We start from the raw sequence: 25,601 nt of genomic DNA on the forward strand, positions 1-25,601 counted from the left end.
ATGAGATGCTGTTCTTCCACCCTAACTCCAGTTGCACTGAAACAGTGTAGGCTGCCAAGGTCAGTGAGTTCCGGGTGAGGGTGTTAAAATGATAGGAAGTTTGGTGGAGTGCGAGTGTTGGCGGACGGAGGGGAGGAGTTGCAGTGATCGCAGTCTCTGTCGTTCCACCATAGGGGGCTTCGTCTGGCGGCGAGTCAACAATGTGTCACCAAGCAGCTTCACAACCAAATGTGATAGTCCGAGACCGATGATTGACGTTCAGTCGAACCATACAAACTCGTCACTTGGTACTAAAACCACCCATCGGAATGAGGAGGGCGGGGCTTTTCATGTCTGGTCTCGCTCACGGGAGCTATCTGGTTTGGTAGACCGGTGCGAACGGTTTGCTGGTTTCCTATCGAGGCCGAGTGTCAAGTGGTTCTTTGCTCCAATTAGATATCATCTTATAGCTCAGGGATCAGGCCGTAACACCTATTCATTTACTGGGTGATCCGGCCAGGGCTTTGTTTGTTTATTTATTCACATTACGACGGGCCTGATTACGTTTTATAAACGGTCTGTTGCAGCATTTAAACTGTTTGCAAGGTTAACGGGTTGGGCGGCGTGGTGGTCGAGGCCTTCAGCTGGTGGCGGCGGCTGCAGCAGTCGGTGCTCGCAGGTCGCATTAACCGGATCGGCCGCGTTGTGCCTCTCGCCTCCTCGGGCTGTTTGGCGGGGCCTGGCCATGCCTGTGAGGAACAAGTCCAAATCGTCGAACAGAGAAAAAAGTCAGAATGTAGATCCTGGTACGACGACAACAACAACAGCGGACACTTCGGAGCAGGGACAGGAGGAGGAGGAGTTCAATCCCGAGAAGAATCGAGGCGATCCGGACATTGTCAAATCTCCCAGTGACCCAAAAGAGTACAGGTAAAAGCAGCCTGAACGACATGCTTCCCACAGCCAGCCTGCTCCAGTTTCTGCAGTTAAAAAGCACAATAATGTGAATAAATAATTGTATCCTTACCCATTCGTGCTCGGAATGGGTAAGCTACATTGTAATCAAGAGATGTGACCACCACCTTTCCCTGGGAAGGTGCTCCCATGGAAATGTTTTCTCGTTCGAGAAAACGAAGATCTGGGAACAAGTTGCTGACTTGGTTTGAGTTAGAGTAGAATACGTTCAGGAAGCATTTTTATCACATTTCGGAAGCTTTCAAATTCAAGAAATCACAAACGTGATCGTGAATGCTATACAGGCAAACGTAGCAATATTGGAACCGTTCTTTACGCCAAGGTAGAAAATTAGTTACTTATCACTCGCAACAAAGAAACAATATTTTGGTGGGTGAATAAGTAGTTGGTACTTCCAACGAGTCGAACGTTTTGAGGGATCTCTGTTGTAAAATTATTTGAAGACATCAGGATAGGGATTTATGCAAAGATATGCTTTGGGAGGAAATGATTCTGAAAATTAGAAAATTTTTAACATGGTCACTTTTCAAAAGCAATGTCTATTTAAGTATTTGCTTAGAACTAGTTCTTGTGAGGCAACACAGTGTGGAACTGGAGGAACACAGCAGGCCAGGCAGTATCAGAGGAGCAGGAAAGTTGACGTTTCGGGCTGGGACACTGCTGTGTTTCTCCAGCTCCACACCGTGTTATCTCTGACTCCAGCATAGGCAGTTCTTACTATCTCTTGTGAGGCAAGTTGTTTCTTATGATATGTGCAATGGATGTTAAGATGGGATGTGATTTACACATCTGTGTAGTGAATTAGTGTACCGTGATAAATAGTGTCCCACAATTGCTTCACTTTTGTTTTAAAATTATGGATTATTTATTACATTGACTAAAAATAGATATTTGTTTAAATTATGATTTAAATTAAAATATGGATCTCTGAGTGGTTTTACATGATTTCAGAGTGTAATGTCTTATGCCACATTATTACCTATTTTGGTTCAATGCTAATACTTTTTTCCTTCCTTTACAAGTTTTTTGGGTTCAAAACAAACTGCAGTGATTTAAGCACATAACTGAATCTGAATTTTTAGTATAGTAACATCCAATCAGGAAGATGATACCTCTGACAGTACACTACTAGAAGAGTTCTGTATTGTTGAGGTGTCATTTTGTCTGATTAGATGTTAAACCATCTTAGTTCTCAGATGGGTATAAATTATTCCATGGTACAAATCTGAGAAGAGCAAGGGAGATCTCTCTGCACCTAACATCTATCCCTTGTGCAACACAAAAAAATAAATGATATAGTGATTTATCTTGATATTTTGGGCTCCTCTGGCTTACATATGTACCACATTTACATATCAACATTACTTAATTATATATGAAGTGCCTTGGCAACTGTACAAGATGCTGGAGAGATTACATATGGAGTACTGGAAGCAGTTTTGGTTCACTTAATTAAGGAGAGATTTTATTTCATTGGAGCCAGTTCAGAGAAGGTACCTTAGTATAATAAAAACCAAAAGAACTGTGGATGCTGTAAATCAGGATCAAAAACAGAAGTTGCTGGAAAGCTCGGCAGGTCTGGCAGCATCTGTGAAGAGAAAATCAGAGTTAACGTTTTGGGTCCAGTGACTCTTTGTTTTTGTACCTTAGGATGATCCCTGGTATGGAGAGATTGCCTGATGAACAAAGATTAAACAGGTTGGGCCGAGAGGATGTTTCCCCTTTTGGGAGAATCTAGGACCAGAGAGCTGGCCTCAGAAAAAGGGGTGCCAATTTAAGACTGAAATGAGAAGGAATTTCTTCTGAGGGTTGCAAGTCTTTGGAACTCCTTGTCCATAGAGCTGTGGGGACAAAGTCCTTTGTATATTTAAGGCTGAGACAGTTGGATAGATAGATAGACAGATAGATTGTTGATCAGTAGAGGAATCGAGGGTTAACGAATGTGGAAGTGAGGAATGTTGGATCAGTCATGACCCTGTTGAATGGTGGAGCAGGCTTGAGGGGCTGAACAGCCTATTCATGTTTCTATTACTTGTGCACTTATGGATTTTCTCAAGATGTACGCACACACTCGTGAATATAGGAGCCATAGCTGGACCAAAAGTAAGTGAGAGTTCAAATTAGTTTAAAAATATTAACTTGGTTAAAAATTTAGTATTCTGGTATTGGCAAAATCAACTGTGGGATTGACAATCCAATTTGCTCGCTAAATAATTTAGTAAAGAAAATATGCTGCTCTTGTGTCTGATTCTTGAGCACTTCCTGAGGCAGCCATATTGTAACAATGCAGTTGCTCCAGGTGAATATATAAATTCACTGTTACAGTGCTGTTTTACACTTAGTGTAATAAGTGAAATACATCTACATCTCTGAGAATTGATACTCTGGGTGAGTATGGAAGTCTTATTTTGTTACCATATAACTTGCAAGGAATGTTGGCGATTAGTGCAGATCAAGTAGCATCTGGGGAGTTGACTTTAGCTCTCATCTCTCCACAGATGTGTTTAGCATTTCATCCAACATTTTCTATATTTCAGATTTTCATCATTTGCAATGTTTCCACATACAATAGATTTGTATTATTTGTGATGTTTATTGAATGCTCTAAAATGTTCCTCCAGTAGGATACTCATTCATACAACTGTGTTGAATATTGTTAAAATGTGATTACCCCACTGCCCCACTGACTTGAGTCATAATTCGACAGAGCTTTGCACGTGAGTGTGACCAGTATTGTTACACTGCTGTCTTTCCAACTTATTGTAATAGATCTATATTACCATATACTTTCTTAAACCACAGAAGTTTTGTTAAAATTTCTTTTGACTTGAGATGTAACACAGAAATGATACACACAGAAATAATATTTAGTGATGAAAGTGGAAGAACCCACAAATGTAAGATCCCTACAGTGTTGCTACAAACTGCAAGCAAAGCTCAAGCAGTATGTCAGCCTCGAATTCTCTAATTGTAGAATTAAAATTTGTTTATGTTGGTTGGATTGATCTTTTCAACAAATTTGACAGAATTAACATTTTAGGTTTCCGTCCTTTTAGAAATGCATAGTTTAATCTATACCCCTATTGGCCTAGCATATTGAAGTGGCACTTTGTGACTGTCTCCATGTGCTCCTAAGTTATTTGGAAAATTTGTCTAATTTCACTTTTAAATTTTGGACTGTTTAAATATCATAATTTGAGCTGGTGGGTCCAAACTGTGTTGTTCAGTCTCCTGATTAGCAAAACACTCTCTACAATCTTTGTTTAAAAAAAGACCAGGTTGGTGTAAATCTTATCTACTAAACACATTTTGATGTTTGGACGTAAAATTAATGAATCTCCAGTATTCATTCAGTAAAGCGCCTATAGCTTTAGGAATGTCGCTACAAAATTAAGTCATGTTGTCTGGTCTAAACTTGAAATAAAAAAAAAATCTTTTCAGCAGACCTGGCAGTATCAGTGGAGAGAAAAACAGTTGACGTTTCAAGTTAGACCATAAGAAATAGGAACAGAAGTAGGCCATTCAATCCCTTGGGCCTGCTTTGCCATTCAGTGGGATCTTGGCTGATCTGACATTCCTCCTATCCACTTTCCTGCATTTTACCTGTAACCCTTGATTCCCCTACTGATCAAGAGTCTATCTGTCTCAGCTTTAAATATACAAAAGGACTTTTGTATATTTACAAAATATACAGCTCTCTGTAGCAAGGAGTTCCAAATACTCTCAACCTTCTGAGAGAAGAAATTCCTCCTCGTCTCTGGCTTACATTAGTACCTATTTGTTCTGAGACAATGCCGTTTGGACCTAGACTGTACCATGAGAGGAAGCATTCTCTCAGCATTTAACCAGTCAAACCTCTTAAGAATCCTATATGTTTCAATGAGATTATCCCTTCTTCTTCTAAACACCAGGAGTCGAGTCCCAAACTGTTTAATCTTTGCTCCTTAGACAGTGCCTCCATACTGGGAACCTTCTCCGAATTGCCTCCAATGAAATAATATACTTCCTTAAACGTCTTTCCTTAAATAAAGGGACCAAAACTGCTGTGAGTACTCCAGGTGTGATCTCACCACACTTTGTACATTTGCCGTAAGATTTTGTTGCTCATACTGTAACCCCCTTGAAATTAGCCCTGCTGATTATAAGCTGCACCATGTGCTAGCTCCGCATTTGATGCGCAAGTACCCCCAAGTCTCTTTGTGTTGCAGATTTCTGCAGTTTTTATTCATTTAAGTAATGCTCTGTTCTCCCTTCCAAAATGAATAACTTTGTGTTTTCCCACATTATATGGCATTTGCTAACTTCTTGTCTACTTTCTTAACTTATCATTATGTCTCTCTAAACTCTTTGTAACCCTTTCACAATTTGCCTTTCCATCAATTTTTGTGTCCTTTGCAAATTTGGCTGCAATACATTCACTTCCTTCCTCCAAGTCATTAACATATATTGTAAACATTTGTGGCCCCAGAAGTGATCCTTGTGGAATTCCACTGGTTAAAGCTTGCCAACATGAAAAAGAACCCCTTATCCCCACTCACTGTTGGCTGTCCAGTAGCCAGTTCTCTATCCATGTCAATATGTACATCCACACTGTGGCCTCTTAACTGATCACTTAACCTTTTGTGAGGTGCCTTGTTGAATGCCTTTTGGAAGCCCAAATACAGCACATTTACTGGTCCCCTGTATGCATTCTGAATGGAATTTCTTCGAAAAACTCTTACAAATTAGCCATGATTTCCCTTTCATGAGGCCATGCTGACTGTCCTTGATTAGGTTATGATTTTCCAATGTGCTGCGATTGCTTCTTCCATGATCGATTCCAACATTTTTTTCTACAATGGAAATTAATTGGCCTATAGTTAGCTGCTTTTTGCTTCCCATCCTTTTTGAATAGAGGTGTGATGTCGGCAGTTTTCCAATCCTATGGTACTTCTCCAGAGTCCGAGGATTTTAGGAAAATTAAAACCTTTGCATCTACTACTGCATCCACTGTATCTCGCTACTTCTTTTAGGATCATAGGATGCAAGCCATCAGAGGCTGCCTTTAGCCCACTAGTTTGTCTAATATTGCTTCTCTAGTGGTAGTGATAGCACTTTTTACTTGATTTCCAGCATCTTCAGCATTTTGCTTTTACTTTCGTTTCAACTCTCAGTCCTCTTTTTAGTGATGTGACACTGTTAATTCTTCCCAGTCAAACCTTTCTAGGATTGAAAATTAACTATCAGAAACCCGAGGTTTCATTCCTAAAGGTTTTAGTTGCTTTCTGAGACTTTAAAATGGTAAGTTTTCTTTTTACTTTTGTTCTGTCTCTTCACTCATCCAATTGTTTTTCTCTTTTTCTGCATCCGATTTGAGATTTAATGTAATTCCTTTAGTTTACACTTCAGTCTCAGTCCCTGCAGTGTTCATTTATAATCCTGCAATCTGATTAGTTAAGGAGATATGCAGCTGCTTTTCTTGTTCTCTTAGATCACAGAGGCCGTGTTTCCCTTGTTGTCGATTTATCATGCAAAATCATCATTACAATTAAAAAAAACAAGTGGAGTCTAACTAATGGTGGATGTAAAAACAGAAAATGCTGGAGAAACTCAGCAGGTCAATTCTGATGAGGGGTCACTGGACTTGTAGTCATACAGCACGGAAACAGACCCTTTGATCCAACCAGTCCATGCTGAACATAATCCTAAACTAAACTAGTCCCATCTGCCTACTCCCTGGCCCATTTCCCTCCAAACCTTTCCTGTTCATGTATCCATCCAAATGTCTTTTAAACATTATAATTGTATCCATATCCTTCATCAAGAAGTTCATTCCACACATGAGCCACCCTTTGTGTAAAAAAAAAAAAAAAAAAAAATGCCTCCTGTCTTTTTTAAATCTCTCTCCTCTCACCTTAAAAATGAGTCCCTTAGTCTTGAAGTTCCCTATCTTAGGGAAAAGACAACTACCATCAACTCTATCTATACCTCTCATTATTTTATAAACTTCTTTCAGGTCACCTCTCAACCTCCAGCGCTCCAGTGAAAAGAGTCCCAGCTTATCCAGCCTTTCCTTATAACTCAAACCTTCCCTATCCGGGAACATCCCGATAAATCTCTTCTGAATCCTGTCCAGCTTAATAATATCCTTTCTATAACTGGGTGACCAGAACTGGACACAGTATTCCAGAAGAGGCCTCATCAATGCCTTGTGCAACTTCACCATAACATCCCAACTTCTATACTCAAAGGACTGAGCAATGAAGGCAAGCGTGCCAAATGCCTTTTTAACCATCCTGTCTGTATGTGACACAAATTTCAAAGAATTATATACCTGCACCCCTAGGCCCCTCTGTTCTACAACACTACCCAAGGCCCTACCATTAATTCTAATAAGCCCTACCCTTGTTTGTTGTCCCAAAATGCAATACTTCGCATTTATCCAGATTGAACTCCACCTGCCATTCTTCAGCCCATTGACCCAATTGATAAGATCCTTTTGTAATCTTAGAAAACCTTTTCGCTGTCTACAGTGCCACCAGTTTTGGTGTTGTCCACAAACTTACCATGCCTTCTCTGTTCTCATACAAGTCATGTATATAAATGACAAAAAAAACGACCCAGAACTGATCCCTGTGAAACACCGCTGGTCACAGGCCTCCTGTTCAAAAAGCAACCCTCCACCACCACTCTCTTGTCTCCTGCTGTTAAGCCAATTATGTATCCAATTTGCAAGCTCACCCTGCATCCCATGTGACCTAACTGTACTGCTTAGTCTGCCATGTGGAATTTTGTCAAAGGCTTTATTACAATCCAAATAAACAACCTTTGCTGCTCTGCCATCATCAATCATTTTGATAACTTCCTCAAAAAGCTCAATCAGGTTTGTGAGACACTATTTTCCTCGCACAAAACCGTGTTGACTATCCCTAATCAATTTTTGCCTCTCTAAACTGTCCATAAATCCTATCTTGTATAATCATCTCCACCAATTGATCCACAACCGAAGTCAGACTCACAGGGTTCATAGTTCCCCGGTTTCTCTTTACAAGCTTTCTTAAACGAAGGTACGACATTAGCCGTGCGTCAGTCATCAGGCACCTCACCCGTAGTTATAGATGATGCAAATATTTCTGCAAGGAGTCTCGTAATTTCCTCCCTTACTTCCCACAAAATTCGGGGATACATTAGATCAGGACCTGGAGATTTATCCACCATTATATTCTCTAAGACCTCCCAAACTACTACTTCTGTCATATGAACGGTATTTAAAACAGCAAAGTTTATTCCTCTGCATTCTCTAGACTCCATTTTTTTCTCCACAGTAAAAACTGGCTCGCAGCATTAACTCTGCCTCTCTCTCTCTCTACAGATGTTTTCTCCAGCATGGTCTGTCTTTGTTTCAGATTTCCAGCATCCACAGTTCTTTGTTAGAAATTAATGGCTATAATTTGCTTTCCTACTAAAGACAATTCTGGCCTACTGTGGGTGAGGTGATGTGGGGATGAAATCTTACCTTGCAGACACCAACACTAGACTGACACAAGTGGACCAAAGCACAAAAAAGCATTAAGTATGTTAACATTAAAAGATGTAAGGTCATGAACGTACATGAACATAAAATCTCAGCATATGAATTAAAATGTGCTTTATAATTATGAAATAGAATGTGGTTGAGAACAAAAACCACAAACTTAAAGGCATGTTTACACTTATTATAATCTCTTGTGGTATAAAATACCTATTTTCATATGAAAAAATAATTTGTTTAAGGCATACTTTCAAACTATGTTTCAGATATATTAAACTTGAAAATGGTTTAAGCACACTTTTAATCTCTGACATGTCTGCTGGAGGAGGAGATGGAACAGAAGATAATGAGGAAGAAGATGAAGAAGAAGAAGAAATGTCTGATTCGGCCATGCAGACTGAGGAAGAGGAAAGTGACAGTAATGATGAGAATTCTGAGAGCCCCTCAGATGGTGAATCTTTAGAAGAACATCTTGAGGATTGTAATGATGAATTCGGAGAGTTAGCTGGACCATGCACTGGAAACAAAAAAAATTCCGAAAAGCAGGTAAATATTTATTTTGCATTGAACTAAATCAGTGAATCTTCTCGATAATTTTTTAATATAATTAAGTGGTAAAAAAAATCACACAAATGGCCATGAAGAGTAACAATAGCACAATTATAATCTAAAGGGCAACAAGAAGTGTTGGTGAGAATTTTGATGCTATTGAGAGAAGAATTCATGTGAAATATATTGTCCTTGTAGTTTTAAAACTCAAAACATTGCAGCAGCGAGTATCTCAGAGAAGTTAAAATGTGTATGAATATTTCATTTGGAACATTTAGGATTATCAATGAGTTCTTTTAGAATATACTTCCCGTTTAGGGTTCGGTTATCTCGGTTGGCTGGACAGCTGGTTTGCAATGCAGAGTGATGCCAAAAGCGTGGCTTCAATTCCCGCACCGGCTAAGATTATCATGGAGGATTCTCCTTCGCAACTTCTCCTCTCGCCTGTGGCATGGTGACCTTCAGGTTAAACCATCACCAGTCATCCCTCTGTAATGAGAGAGCAGCCGTATGGTCCTTTACCTTTGCTTTCTGTTTAAATTGATATTGGCGACCTTATTGTGTTTGTTTCCATTTGTAAGTCATAGTGCATTTATACACTAGAACAGTTCTCATTTAATTGCAGTCTGATCTGTCATTGAAGCAAAGTGGATTAAGACTTTTAGGGGCAATGCAGCACTCCTCTTTACTCCAATGTCAGCATGATCCTTAAGTGTGCATTAACTCTTCACAAGTTTAGCATTGGTGCAAAATGAAAACTGCTTTTCCCTTCATTAACTTGTAATGTAAATTTATCCAGGATGATCAATTAAGTTTTGCCAGCTGATACCTATCACATCTCTGTTCAGTGTCTGTTTACTTGTGAACGAGGCACTTGAAATTCATGAGCACATTGTAGGTGATTCTTTTGACATCATGGTTTTGATGCACACATAAAGAGTGATGACATTTTTCCCTGAATGAAGTGTTCCTGTCAAACTATAATTTCCAGCATCTGCCTTGTCTAGAGTGTAACACAGGAGATGTAGCTTTTATCACCAATTGACTTCTTGGACTTCTCCATTTTTACATTTCACCTTGTTCCTCTCCACTTGACTGTTGTTTAAAATCCCCAGTAATATTAAAACGTTTCTTACCACAGATCTTCACTGATGCCTTCCCTCAGCCTTTGTGCTAGGCAGTTCCCCATCCTTGGTAATTTTAACCATGCTCTCTTTCCTTTTGAATTCATTTGTCCTTTTATCAGTCTTAATCCGTCCCTCCATGTAGGGTCCGCAAACCATATTCACTGCCATCTTCTTGATTTGTCATCTCGCATGTTCTCACTTCACCTATTGTGTTAATCAAATATAAGGCTGTCTGTGCTTATTTCCGTGTTTTGTTCTCTGCCTACATACGTGAATGTACATTATTTATAAATGGTTTGGCCATTTATCATTAAACCTGGCTGAACCTCAATGATGTGTTGCTCTTGTCTTTTATTATTTATTCTTGGAAAATGGACATTGCTGGCAAGGTCAATTCTATTGTACTTGCCGAATTTGTTCTTTGAGAAAGTGCTGATTGAGTTTCATTTTGAACTACTGTAGACTCTGTGACGGAGATACTCCTAAAGTGCTGTTAGATAGGGAGTTACAGGATTTTGATCCAACGATTGAACCTCTTGCAATTTATTTTGAATCAGGATGCTGGATGTGACTTGGAAGAGAACTTTGAAGTGGTAATGTTTCCATGCTGCCATTTTCCTTGGCCTTAATGGAACTTGTTGGTTTTGCGAGTATTATTGAAGAAACCTTGATGATTTGCTGAAGTGTATCTTACAAATGGTCCACAGTTTTGCTAGTATTTGCTCATGTGGTTGGAACAAGTTTAAGCTAGAGAAGCAGGGGCATGGGGACCTAAGCAGGGTCAGAGGGAAAGAAAAACAAGGACAGTAATAATAAAAAAAAACAGTAAAATGCAACAAGGATAAACGGCGCAATCAAGGGTGAGGGGCACATAGTGCCATAGTGCAAAGAGAAGTTAGATGTTTTAAAAAATTGCAAAAAAGGCTACCCTGAGGCTTTGTATCTTAATTCGTGAAGCATTCAGAATAAGCTAAGATGGTACAAATCGAGGTAATTGGATATAATCTCATAGCCATTACCGAGACATTGTTGTAAGGAGATCACTGCTGGGAACTTAACATTCAATGATATTTAATCTTTTCACAAGACAGGAAGAAAGGAGAGAGTGGTGGGGTAAGTAAGATATGAAAAGAGGACAGTTTTGAGAGAATATCTAGGCTTGGATAATGTAGAGTCCATTTGGGCATAGGCTTAAGAGAAAGCAAGGGAAAGGAGATGTTAGTAGGAGTAGTGTATAAACCCTTAAACAGTAGCCGCAGCGTAGGGAAGGGTATAAATCTACAAATTTGGAGCAAAAGAATAGAGCAGTAACTGTAGGTGACTTTAATCTTCGTGTTGATTGGGTTAATCAAGTTGGAAAGGGTAGGTACGACAACAAATTCATAGAGTGTATCGAGGACAGTTTGCTAGAGCAATATGCCATGGAGCCAACCAGGAAACAGTTTATCTTGGATGGGTCATCAGGCAGGTTTAATAAATGACCTCGGAGCAGAAGACCCATGCCGGACTTCTGGAAAGTGTTAGACAAGGTATCTTGCAAAGGGTTAAGTCATAAGACTTGTGTCATGGTGTTGGTGGTAGTAAATTTGCATGGATAGAGAATTGGCTAATGGGCAGGAAACAGGGAGTTGAGAAAATTGATCCTTTTTCAAGTTGATGACTTGTGACCAGTGGGGTTCCACAGGGATCACGTTACTTAAATGGAGTGAAATCGCAGAAAGCTGTAACATAATGAGACTTGGGTGCAATTGTGCACAAAACACAGAAAGCTAGCACATGCATGCAGCAGTTAATCAGGAAGACTGATGGAATGTTGGCCCTTATTTCAAGGGTGTTGGAGTATGAGTAGGAAAGCCTTTTTGCACCTGTACAAGGTGAGGCTGAGACTGCATCAGGAGTACTGAGGACAGTTTTGGTCCCCTTATTTAAAGAAAAGACATCATTTCACTGGAGGCAGTTCAGAGAAGATTCACTGGAATGATCTCTGGTGTGAGGAGATTGTCCTATGAGCAAAAGCTAAACAGGTTGGGACTCTACTTATTGGAGTTTAGAAGAATGAAAGATAACCTGTTTTGAGTCAAGATGAGCTTCTGGTTACGTATCTGTGTCATTTCTGAGATCACTTGTTTTCACCCTTCACTTTGTTTAGCTCCAAGTGCTGCTGTAGCCTGCCTTCATCCATGCCTTTGTTATCTCTCAAATTGACAATTTACAACTTGTTTCTGGTTAAATGCCCTGTTCTACCCTCTGTAAACTTGACACTTGGCAGAAGTTTGTTTCCCGTATCTTACCTGGCTGCAAATCCTGTTCACCCAGCGTCCCTGAGCTCACTGACAGACATTGATTCCTGGTTAAGCAATGCGTCAATTTCATCATCAATTTTTACCTGGGTTTTTAAATCCTTCTGTCACCCCTCACCTGGCCTCATCCCTCCTTACATCTGGAATATTCCCCCACCTCACAACCTGCTGAGGTCACTTGCTTTGCTAATTCCAGGACTCCACAACATGTATGATTATGATCACTCTATCATTTGCAGTTATGCCTTCTGCTTCAATTTCTATGCTGTGAAATTCCTTCCTAAGCCTCTCTACTCCAAAAAATAACTAATGCCAGAGCTTGGCTTCTTATAGATTAGAACCAGCAATTGGGGATAATTAGTGATAATAACAAATAGTGATAACATATTGAAAACATCTGCCTTTTTTCTCTCAAAGCTGGCATTGTTGTAACAATGCACTTCCATGCTGTAAATCATTTGGATAGGATTATTGTTGTGAACTTTTAATTGTTGGTATGAGACGTATACCTAAGAATGTTTACATGTTTCAGAACAACAGCCGCAAACTAGTCCATGGAACTTAATTTCATTGTCTGGGATGGGATGATGGGGTGGTCAGAGCATTTCTGCTAAAATTAGCCTGGGTTTGTATTTCATACTTGAGGAAACTCGGTAGGTCTGTGGAGATTTTTCTTAATCATTCGGGGAATGAGGGCATCGCTCGCCAGGCCAGCATTTATTGCCCATCCCTAATTGCCGAGAGGGCAGATGAAAGTCAACCACTTTGCTGTGGGTCTGGAGTCCCATGTAGGCCAGAGCAAGTAAAGATGGCAGTGCGCTTCCTTAAATGACATTAGTGAATCAGATGGGTTTTTTCTGGCAATTGACAGTGGATTCATGGTCATCATTAGATTCTTAATTCCAGATATTTTATTGAATTCAAATTCCAACATCTGCTGTGCCGGGATACAAGCCCGGGTCCCCAGAACATTATCTGTTAGTCCAACGATAATACCGTTAGGCCGTTGCCTTCCCAATAGAGAGAAACAGAATTAATGTTTCAAGTACAATTTGACTTCTTCAGAACTGAAGGGATTAGAAAATGGGGGTTTTCCTGGCTGGCTACATAATGTCTGTTGTCCATTTCCTCTTACACTACACTTAGTAACTGCTTTGTCTTTTGCACTGAGCTTCCACACGATCTGTTCTGTTTCCTTACTCCTCCTCCACCTCTGTCAAATGTATAAAAACTCCAGTTTTCCAATCCATTTCAGTTCTGAAGAAATCGTATTGGACTTGAAACATTAACTGTTTTTCTCTCCACTGAAGCTGACAGACATGCTGAGTTTCTCCAACACTTTGGGTGTTTGTTTCAGATTTTCCAGCATCGTCAGTATCTTCCTATATTATATTCTATATTTGGTTTCCCAGAAAAGTACACCATTTTTGGTGGATTGGAGACTCTTTACGTATGTGACTTGGGCTGGACAAACCAAATACTCTTATCAACATTCATGTCTAATAATTGCTGTCCCAGCTCACCTACTGCTTGTCTTTCTTTGATTAGAATTATGAATGGCAAAGAAAATGTACTCATTTCTGTGATATGATTTGTGAAGAATAATTTGTTCTTCTCAGTTTACTGCACAAAATGAAACACTTGTTTCAGTGCAGTGCTCCATTCCTGACAAGAATGAACTACTTAGAGGTAGGTATAGAAGTAAATGTTTAAATTAGGAGTTTAAATGTCTTCCACTGATGGGTGATTTTTGCATATTGAATACTTGAAATCATTTTATACTGGACAAAATGCAGGAACAATATCCTATAATATTTTTCAAGTATTATTTTCTGGAAGAAGCAGATGAGCTGAATGGGTTCCTTCTGTGTTTTTAAATTTCTGTGAACTTTATGAAACCTGGTGTATGTATGTACTGCAGGAGGGTAAGATAAAATGTTTGTTTGTTGATCTTCCACCTAGTATTGTCTTCACTGCTTTAGGGAAAGTTTTACTTTTGGGGAATGGACAATTGTGAAAGCATTTTACACTATCTCACATCTGGCTTCTGAGCATCATTGGCAGATTCCTAGGAGGAAATTGTCTGCTCTTTTGTGAAAAAATGCGGAAAATGTCTTTTTTCTACAATTAATTATTTTCGAATGACATTCATTTTTGCAGGCAGCAGCTGCTCTTTGTGTTGGAATTGGGAGTTTTAGCGATCCTGATGATCTTCCAGGATTGGCACATTTTTTGGAACACAGTGAGTTAATCTATCTACAATCAAACATAAATATATTTAGACTAAATACTATCAGGTTATATAAGTGTGTTAATGCTATTACAGTTAATTCTGATATAGGACTTTGGATAGGATACAGTTTAATTTAAGCTAGTTAAGTTCTATGTAGCTTGACATTTCAGGTGTAATATTTGTGTTGACAAGTTGATCTTTAGATTGCTTATGCACAAATTATTCTTCAGACTAAAATTTTGATCTGTCGGGATCTTAGGATATGTTTGGGAAAGTAAGATAACTGTAATTTAAGAAATTTGCTTGAATTTAGAGCTTCCATTTAAGGATTTTTCATTGAATTTAAAAATTACATGTATATTGTTCTCAACCAAATTTTTCCTACCTTCTCTGAAGGCATTGATTGCCTGCTGGAGTTTAAGTTGCCAACATTACCTTTTCATTGCAAAGGCTGCACAGTTTGGAGTGCAGTCCACTCGTATTTCTTCAATCTACCTCTTTTGATTTTGGTTGCCACAGCTTACCACCATGACTCAACCACTATTTTTTGCTTCTTGAAGCTCTATTGGATATTTTGTTATTATGAAAACTTTATTAGTGGAAATTGGTTTGTAGGAGTAACATTACAGGTGAAAATCTCTAATGTTGGTTTGTCAAGTATTCGATTTCTCTGTTTGGAAATTGTGTGGAATTTTGACCTTGTATCAGCTGACTTGCAATAGTTGTGATTTCTGATGTGCCGCACTTCTTTTTGACATATCAACTAAAGACTGAGCAACAAAGCAGCAGCCTAAGTTTGAGTTATAAATGTAGTGGTAAGACCATAAGATGTCGGAGCAGGAATGTCTTTCAGCCCATCAAGTCTGCTTTGCCATTCTTTGAGATCATGGTAATCTGATAATTCTCAACTCTAAATTGCTGCTTTATCCACATAATGCTTGGTTCCCTTAATGGTTAGAATTCTGTCTGTCTCATCCTTGATTATACTTAAATACCCAGTCTTGACTGGCCCCTGTGATAAAGACTTCCACAGATTCATCACCCTCTGAGTGAAAAGATTCCTCCTTATCCCTATCTTAAATGGGCTATTCCTTACTATGAAATTATGTCGTCTGGCCCGAGGTAAGGGAAAACAACCTCTGCACATCTAACCCATCAAGCCCCCTAAGAACGTTGTATGTTTCAGTACGGTTTCCTCTTCTAAACTCCACACCATACTCAACTTCTTCTCATAAGAAAATCTCTTCATATCCAGAATCAACCTAGTGAACTTTCTCTGGACTGCCTCCAATGCAAGTACATCTTTCCTTAGACGAGGGGACCAAAACTGTTTATAGTATTCCAGGTGTAGTCTGGCGAGTGCTGGAAAATAGCATTATAAAGGATGGATGTTTGATGATTGGCATGGACATAATGGGCCAAGGGGCCTCTGTCAGTGCTTTAAAAATTCTATGACTCCAATGACTTGTATAGTTTTAGCAAGACCTTCCTATTTTTATTCTCCAATCCATTAGAAATAAACTTGAACGTTCCATTTGCTTTCCTTATTACCTGCTGAATTTGATGCTAGCATTTTGTGATTCGTGCACTAGGACCCCCAAATCACCCTGTTGCTGCAGCTTTCTCGATTGAAATAATATTCTGTTCATTCTGCCAAAGCTCATGATCTCATTTTCACGTAATATTCCATCTGCGAAGTTTTTGCTCACGTAACCTATCTATGTCCCTCTGTAGACTCCTTGTACCATACTCAATACTTGCCTTGAGGTTGAATGGCTCGCCGAGTTGGTTTCTTGTATCACAGACATTTCGTTACCATGCTGGGTAACATCCTCACTGCAGCCTCCAATGAAGTGTCGGTGTGTTCTGCCGCCTTGTTTTTAAACTCTGGGGTCCGTTGAGATGGATTGCCTCACTTCTGGTTTTCCTTCGTAGTGGAATGTATATGGGGTCGAGTTCAATATGTTTATTAATAGCATGCTTCGTGGAATGCCAGGCTTCTAGGAATTCTCGTGCCTGTCTCTGCCTAGCTTGCCCCAGGATTTTGGTGTTGTCCCAGTCAAAATGGTGGTTCTCCTTCTCCATGTGGATTGAGATGAGTGAGACTTTTTGTAGCCAGTTGGTGTTCATGTACCCTTGTTGTTAGTTTCCTTCCTGTTTGTCCGATGTAGTGTTTTTCTCAGTCTCTGCAGGGGATCTTGTAGATGACATTGGTCCTGTCCATGGCGGGGAGTGGGGTCTTTAGTTCAGGTGAGCAGTTGTCGTAGGGTTGACGTGGGTTTGTGTGCCACTCTGATGCCTAGGTCATAGGAGTCTTGTGGTGAGTTCCGATGTGTTCCTGATGTAGGGTAGTGTGATGAGTGTGTCGGGGCGTGTAGTATCTTCCTGATGTTCGTGTAGGCATCTTCTGACCCAGTTTTTGGATATCCATTATCCCAGAAAACCTGGAAGAGATATTGTTCTTCCTCTTGGCATAGTTCCGTGTTGCTGCAGTGTGTTGTTGCCCTTTTAAACAGTGTTCACATGCAGCTTCATTTGTGTGTGCTGGGATGGTTACTGTTGAACAAAAGCCAAAGTTGCTGGAAAAGCTCAGCAGGTCTGGCAGCATCTGTGGAGGAGAAAACAGCGTTAACGTTTCGGGTCCAGTGACCCTTCCTCAGAACTGCGGCTCTCCTTAGTTCTGAGGAGGGGTCACTGGACCGAAACGTTAACTCTGTTTTCTCCTCCACAGATGTTGCCAGACCTGCTGAGCTTTTCCAGCAACTTTGTTTTTGTTCCTGATTTACAGCATCCGCAGTTCTTTTGGTTTTTATTTGGTTACTGTTGAAGGTCAGTATGTGGTCTGTGTGTGTGGCTTTTCTATGTACTTTAGTTTGCAGTTCCCCATTTGTCTTGCGCTCTCCCATGATGTCCAGGAATGGGAGCTTTTGTCTTCTCTTCCTCTCTCTGGTGAATTTTATTCCGGTGAGGGTGTTGTTTATAAGTTTTTGTGTGTTTCCTCCAATTTGATATGTTTAATGATGACGAAGGTGTCGTCCACGTGGTGTATCCATAGTTTGGGTTGGATTGGTTTGCAATGCAAGAAACCAGCTCGGCGAGCCATCCAACCTCAAGACCCACAACCCGAGCTACAAATCTACTCCAAAATCAATACTTGCCTTACCTATTCTTTTGTCATCCATTCTATTCCATTCCAACTTAAAGTACAGACCAAATTATTTTGCCCAAGTAGTATTTACTGGTGTTTCACGTCTCCTATTATTGTAGAGAGGTTGTACAATTAAAGTGCAATTTCAACCTGATAGGTTCAATGAAATACTTTCAATCAAATTGATTTTTACTTTAAAGAATATTGCTTTTTGTAAGAAGTTCGTGACATTGCTGTTAATAATGGACAATCTCTGATCTCAGTATTTTATTTTCTGTGTGCATTTGATTCTTTGTTGCAGTGGTCTTCATGGGAAGTGAAAGATATCCTGATGAAAATGGATTTGATGCTTTCTTGAAAAGGCATGGTGGTAGTGACAATGCATCTACTGATTGTGAACACACAGTATTTCAGTTTGACATCCAGAGAAAGTATTTCAAAGAGGCCCTTGATAGGTGAGCATGTATTTGTAACCACCACACTTTTGACCCACAATGCTGTCATTGAGGATTAAGTTTATCATTTAACCCCAGAGGGCGGCTGTGGATACTTCATGGTTCATGCAGATAGCATTAATTAAAGACAAATGGGCCACTAGTCAGAGGGCAAGAACATTTGATGGGAATTCAACTTTTGCTCACCCTAAGATATCAACCAAAGATGTTCACAAGAGCTGCAACAATTCTGACTGTGAATGAACTAATATTCACTCATGTATTTTTTTATTTGAACTTTTTGTTATTGTTCAAAAAAAAACATAGATATTAGATCTTGATGTCTTCTTTTGGGGACAATGACTTCCTGAATATAAACCGTGTAGTATTTGAAAGTACGTTGGAAATTAGCTAGCCAAGCTTTCAGGCAAAATGTACACTGGGTTTAATTCATTGTCGTAATTTATCCAGTTTGTGTACACTTTGTTTCTGTGAAATTGTTGATTGTAAGGCAGAAGTTAGATATGGATCATAGTTTCTCAGTATTTGACATAATTTTGTTTGTCTATTTCTACTGTGAGCATTTAATTGCTATAAAGAGAGATGCCTGTAACTATGTTTCTAAGTTTCCTCAACTCATCGCATTCACCTGGCTTCAGTTTGATACCGTTCAATATTTTCTGATATAATATTTTCTTTGTAATGTGATAATCAAAAGCATACGTGGTACCCTAAGGATGGTATGACTAATTCAATGTAACATCATCTTCCCATAGACCTACGTTCACGCACCTTTTTTATTTATTTCTTAATATGAATTGTTCAGTCAAAGCTCAAAATCTGCTGATTGATAGATTTCTTCTTTAACCTCCCTGTGGTAATTTAATTCCACTCATTGTGTGTTTTGACTTTATATTTTGTGGATTATGTGTAACAATATACATTGAGCAGCGCTAAATTTCACTTGCATTGTGAATCTAGTTTCATCTGTACTAGATATCAATTTACATGTTGGGCATATTTCAAAATCTTAACATTTATAGAGTCATAGAGTTGTATAGCACGGAGCCGATTCTTCTGTCCTACTCATCCATGCCAACCAGAAATTGTAAATTAATTTAGTCCCATTTGCCAGCATTTGGTCCATATCCCTCTAAACCATTCCTGTTCATGAAGCCATCCAGATGCCTTTTAAATGTTGTAATTGTACCAGCCTCCACTACTTCCCTTGGCAGCTCATTCAATACACTCACCACCCTCTGCGTGAACATGTTGCCTGTTTGGTCCCTTTTAAATCTTTCCCCTCTCCCACCTCAAACCTATACCCGCTAGTTTTGGATTCCCATGCCTTGGGGAAATGACCTTGGCTGTTCACCCTATCCATGCCCACATAATTTTATAAACGTCTATAAGGTCACCCCTCAGCCTCCGATGCTCCAGGGAAAATAGCCCAGCTTATTCAGCCTCTGCCTATAGCTCAAACCTTCCAGCCCTGGCAAAATCCTTCTAAATCCTTTCTGAGCCCTTTCAAGTTTAATAACATCTTTCCTGTAGCAGGGAGACCAGAATTGAACGCAGTATTCCAAAAGTGGCCTAACCAATGTCCTGTACAGCAGCAACATGACCTCCCAACTCCTATACTCGATGCATTAACCAGTAAAGGCAAGCATCTACCTGTGATTCCACTCTCAAGGATCCATGAGCCTGCAAGGTCTCTTTGTTCAGTAACACTCTCCAGGGCCCTACCATTAAATGTGTAAGTTGTGCGCTGATTTGCTTTACCAAAATGGAACACTTCACATTTATCTTTGAATGTTTCATGTAACATTAATGTTTTGGACATATTAGGAAGACATTGGTATGTGTCTCTCCATTTTGGGTGTAAAATGAACATGTTGTTTACCACTACCTGGATTCAGCACCTCATTTGTGCCACAACTGCCATATTGGCTCCTATTGTTCTTGGATGGATTGAAGTAGCTGCTGAAACTTGTTTTGGATCAATTTAAATATCCAGTGATGGGCTTGCACTTGTTTTTGGATAATGCTTTAAAATGTGTGGAAAAGCTAGATGGAACACGTGATTTGCAAGTTCCAACTAGTTTTTCTATTATGTATGCATTTCCTATAGAACCAGGAGAGGCAAAAGCAGGGTGATGACTGGCAGTGGTACTGAGAGAAGAGCATTTGGAGAAAAACTTAAGCAAAACATGATGACCTGATTATGGGTAGGCACGTAGGCAATTAGAGAATTCTAAATGAGAATGTTCACTGGAAGAAACAAGAGGCCAAAAGAGGAAGAAAGTTCTTGGATACCATTAGATACTTGTGATGATAGCTTCTGCCTCAATCAACATTTTTTATTTCAAATATATGAACTTGAGAAGACACAATATGAAAAGATTTTGAGGAGAATAGGGTTACAGAAAAGCATCAACATTAGGATGAGTAGTCTTGTATACTGAAACGTCTGTAATTCTATGAAATCTTGCCTTTACAGTGTCAAAGCTCAGGAGTAGTCTTGTAATGTTGATGCTCCCAGATGTAGGAGCAGAAGTCCATCGAGTCAGCTCTACCAGTTAGTGAGATCATGGTTGATCTGATGATCCTTAATTCCACTTTCCTGACTTCTCCCCCGCATAACCCTTGATTCCCTTACCCTGTCAAAAATCTATCTCTGTCTTGAAAATACAACCCAGTCTTTACAATCCTTTGCAGTAAAGAATTTCACAGATTGACTGCACTCTGAGAGAAGAAATTCCTTCTCATCTCTGTCCTAACACGGTGATGCCTTCCTCTGAGAATATGTCTTCTGCTCTTAGATGTTTCTACAGCAAGCAGCAACCTCTTCACATTTACTCTGTGAAGCCCCCGAAGAATCTTGCATGTTTCAATAAGGTCACCTTTCATTCTTCTAAACTTCATTGATGACAGGCCCAACCTCAGCCTCTGCTCATAAGAGCTTCATACTCTTCCTCCATATCCAGGATCAATCCAGTGAATCTTCTTTGGTCTGCCTCCAATTTTATTGTATATGCTTCCTTAGATAATGGGACCAAAACTGTTCACAGTACTCCAATATTAGTACCTTTGTATAGCTTTAGCAAAGCTTTCTTATTTTTATATTCCATTCCAAAGAAAGGCCAGTATTTCGTTTGTTTTCTCTATTACCTGCTGAAATTGTATACACGAGGATTCCCAAATCACTGTGGTGCAGGTTTCTCTGGTCTTTTTCCATTTAAACAGTATTCAGTTCCTTTTTTTTTGCCAAAGTATATAACTTCATATTTTCTTTTGCTGAACTGACTTGGATGATATTCCTTGATAAATACTGAGTTCAGTGGTCTATGTGCAAACTCTCTGTATGATTCAGATTAATCTTTGCTCAATTATGAAGCATCAAGTCCAATTGCAGATTTAGCTGAGTAACTCACAACTCGGCGTCATCACCTTCACGTGAACTGGAGTCTGTATCAAAGATGAAAGAAACAGAAAGATAAAAAAAAAGTAAGGTTGATTATGCCTTGTACAGCAGGATGATTTGGTATCAGAGTGAATATTAGCAGGTTATAGAATTCCAATGACCGAGGATATTGAGGCATTACTCCTATTAATACCATTACAAACAGAGTACAAATGAGTTATTTTATCATTGATTAGGAACTTGAGTTTACTGGTGTTAATTATTCTCACAAATTGAGTTTCTGTTAAGTGCTGATAAAATCAAAGTTGCATTCTCCACTTTCAGATTTTTGGCTTACTTGCCACTAACTTGTTATGTCAACAATTCTCATTAAGTTTTGTTGTAAAATATCATAAAATTGTTGTGGGCTGACCACCAGACAACCACATGCAACAAATTTCTGATAATTTTCTCTTGAATCATTGTTGTTCTGTAAATGGGGAAGAAAACAGAAAACTGATTAGGCAGTGGTACAGCTGATCTAGCAGCAATCAATCAAATTGTTTTGCATGCTTTTCATCATCTGTCTGCATTACTTGTTCAATATGACGAGTTTGCAATTGTTTTGATCTTGATCGTTTATTCCGACAAGAAGTAGCATTGTAGTTCCTAACAGAATTGTACATGAAAGCATTTTGCTTTTCTCATTTCTCACACACCTGTTTCAGATAATCTCTCCTGTTTGTAATAGAGCAGCAATATAATGACATCAAAAAGTTTCTAAAACTGAACTTTGATGATTGCCTTGAATATCCTGAGAGAAGTTTTTTTTTTTAAATTGTGCATTTCTTCCAGATGGGCACAGTTTTTTATTGGTCCCTTAATGATTCAAGACACAATTGATCGGGAAGTAGAAGCTGTGGATAGTGGTAATGTACAATCTCAGTGTGTACACATTTTTTTATATTACTGACTTAGAGTTAAAGGTAATGAATATCAATAACATATGAACGTAAATTGTAGTAGGAATAGGCCATTTGGCCCCTCAAGCCTGTTCTGCCCTTCAACAGCATCATAGCTCATCTGCCCCAGGCCTCAGTTCCTTTCTTGTGTCAGTTCAGCATTGCTATCAACTTCGGATATGTCAAAAAACTAACTTCTCTTTGGTATACCCTTTTATAATTCTCTGGGATAGAGAATTCCAGTCATTCACTACTCTCTGAGAGATGAAGTTCCTTTGCATCTCAGTTTTAGGTGAGTGTCCCTTATTCTGTAATCATGTCCCCAGGTCAAGATTCCCCAGCTAATGGAGACACCTTCTCAAAAGCCCCCTCAGAATCTTGTACATTTCAGCAAGATCAGCCCTCATTCTTGTAAGCTCTAATGAATAAAAGCCTAACCCGTGTAGCCGTTCTTTATAAATCAAGCCCCCCCCATCTGAGGAATTAGCCTAGTGAATCTCTTTTGAACAGCCTCCAGCATCAATATATCCTTTTTTTTGAAAAGTGGAACCAAAACTGTGTCCAGTGCTTCTGGTGGATACTTCATCTACACCCTGTATATTTGTAACAAGATTCACTGTTTTTAAACCCCAACACCCAACAATAAAGGACAAAATTTAATTTCCCATCTCGATTATTTATTGCACTTGTATGCTAACATATTGGGTTTGATCTAGAAGATCACCCATGTTCCTCTGTGATGGATTTCTTTGGAGTGTCTGTCCATTTAAATAATAGTCTGCCTTTTGATTCTTCCTACCAAGTGTATGGCCTCACACTTTCGTACATTAAAGTTAATCTTCCATGTTTTTGCCCATGCATTCAACCTATCTATATCCTTCTAGAGATTTCTTACACCCCCTCACAATGTACCCTCCAACCTATTTTTGTATTTCAGCAAATTTGGATGTATTATACTCTGCCTCTCCCCCAAATCATTAATACAGATAATAAAATTAAGACTGTAGGACTGATTCTTCTGGCAGTTACCAGATACAAATTTCTAAGATGAAGAAGACCTGTTACTCCTGACTTTGTCTTGCTGCTGCAGTTAGTTGAACTTGTGGGCATAGAAGACTAATCTGTCATAATTCCCAACAGTCTTTGTTAAAGGTGTGGACTAAGAAACTAATGTTTAACAAACATTTCCACACTCTCTTCTGGGCAGAATTCCAGCTTGCTTCGCCATCTGATTCTAGCAGGAAAGAATTGTTATTTGGAAGCCTTGCCAGGCCTGGCCATCCTATGGGAAAATTCTTTTGGGGTAAGATGGCTGTCTTTCTTTACTTTGCTGGTCTAGCTTAAATGTTTTAATTTTGTCTTTTTATTATGTGGATTAATATTCATCTGTAATATCAATAGGAAATTCCGAGACGTTGAAACATATGCCAAAAGAGAATAACATCGATACTTATGCAAGACTTAAAGAGTTTTGTAAGCGACATTATTCTGCTCATTACATGACTCTGGCTGTCCAGTCCAAAGGTGAATATTGAGTGCTAACCTAAATGGTATGATATATGTTTCATTTTTAGGTCACACAGCAATGCTTGTTACACAAAGCTATTTGACAAATAATGAATAGAATTTCTCATGGAAAATAACGGTGTAATCATGTTTTTTCTTACTTGTACAATTGTGCCAGTGGTAGCGTCATAGTTCTCACACTAGGAAGATAGTGTAATGCCATTCTGATAGGTTTACTAGGCAATTTCAATAATAAATATGGACACAGGTATTTACAATAGAAACATTGACTGGAAATGTGCACAGCTATGTCTAGATTTTTTAGAAATTACACTGAAAGGCTTTCAACCCATGATCTATGAAATGCAGACATACTGACATCTGTAATGGTAGATAAATACTTAGAAATATTGAGAAATTGAAAAGCTGTGGCTGCTGGGCCAGAATCATGAAACAGGTGGGGTAATTAGTTTCGGTACAGTTAACTGTAAATTCCATACTTAGTTACACAGTTTATTTCTTCTACAGGAATTTTTTTTGCAACAGATAACAATGATTTTGTTGGGATCCTATATTGTTTTTGTGTTACAGTAAGAATTCCAGTTTGGAAAATAATAGGTCAGTAAAAATGAACAAAATTCATAGTTTATAAAAAATTAAAAATTGCATTCAATCAAATCCAACAGAAAGTGATGAATTAGTGTATGCGTACATTCAGGATATTCAAAGACAACACCTGTGATTTTTGTAAATAGTAAACTAGCCATAGTCTACAAAGGACCTGGGGCATTTTTTCTCCATTTGAAAGAGACTTTTTTAAATGGAGCTAGAGGAGTGCCAAGTAGCATCAACCATGGGAAAGACAAGAATGTGGGCCTCCATGAACTACAAACATGCCATAGAGATTGAACCTGTGCTGTTGATACAATTCCGTACCACATACTAGCCATCTTGTCAACCTGAGCTAACTGACTTGTCCACTATTTCCATAGGTCAATGTGAAACTTGATTCACAAAATTTTATCAATAGTTTTAGCAAAACAGTGATGTGATTGATCTGTTGCTAATTTCATCTGACCAATTGTAGAAACGTTGGATACTTTGGAAGCTTGGGTGAAGGAAATTTTTTCTCAAGTACCAAACAAGTAAGACATATTCTGTGTGTTATTATGAAATATAATGCAAAAGTAAATACTGGCAAAAATTCCTTTTTATATTTTAAGAACATTTGTGCTTTTTCAATAATTTTCTTCTCAATTTTCCCTAAAGCTTTGACTTGTTGCTGGAGTAGTCCCCTGGGAAGTGGTCTCTATTTAATACGTTAGTCAGGTAGCTAATCTTCATGCATGAAGCTTTATTACAATGACCTTTAATGAGCCATTTCATTCTGAGGGTTTTGTGAGCATAAACCTTTCCTGACTTGATAACTCCCACACAGTGGTGATCACTGGGGAGTGATGAGGACTGGAACACTG

At 39.0% G+C, this 25,601-nt stretch overlaps 1 protein-coding gene across 1 annotated transcript in view; it reads left to right on the forward strand.

The window, feature by feature from the left end:
* Window positions 1–337: 337 nt before the first annotated feature.
* The window catches only part of nrd1a (nardilysin a (N-arginine dibasic convertase)), a 92,239-nt gene continuing 66,975 nt past the window's right edge, over window positions 338–25,601 (forward strand). The window contains exons 1-8 of the mRNA XM_048602097.1: window positions 338–909; window positions 8,731–9,010; window positions 14,601–14,682; window positions 18,123–18,276; window positions 22,514–22,587; window positions 23,828–23,923; window positions 24,022–24,144; window positions 25,214–25,271. Coding sequence (XP_048458054.1) covers window positions 725–909; window positions 8,731–9,010; window positions 14,601–14,682; window positions 18,123–18,276; window positions 22,514–22,587; window positions 23,828–23,923; window positions 24,022–24,144; window positions 25,214–25,271 — 1,052 coding nt within the window. The 5' untranslated portion in view covers window positions 338–724. The remainder of the gene's footprint in view (window positions 910–8,730; window positions 9,011–14,600; window positions 14,683–18,122; window positions 18,277–22,513; window positions 22,588–23,827; window positions 23,924–24,021; window positions 24,145–25,213; window positions 25,272–25,601) is intronic.

The sequence above is a fragment of the Rhincodon typus genome, chromosome 10, assembly GCF_021869965.1.
Source record: "Rhincodon typus isolate 14 chromosome 10, sRhiTyp1.1, whole genome shotgun sequence".
NCBI classification, from domain to species: Eukaryota; Metazoa; Chordata; class Chondrichthyes; order Orectolobiformes; family Rhincodontidae; genus Rhincodon; species Rhincodon typus.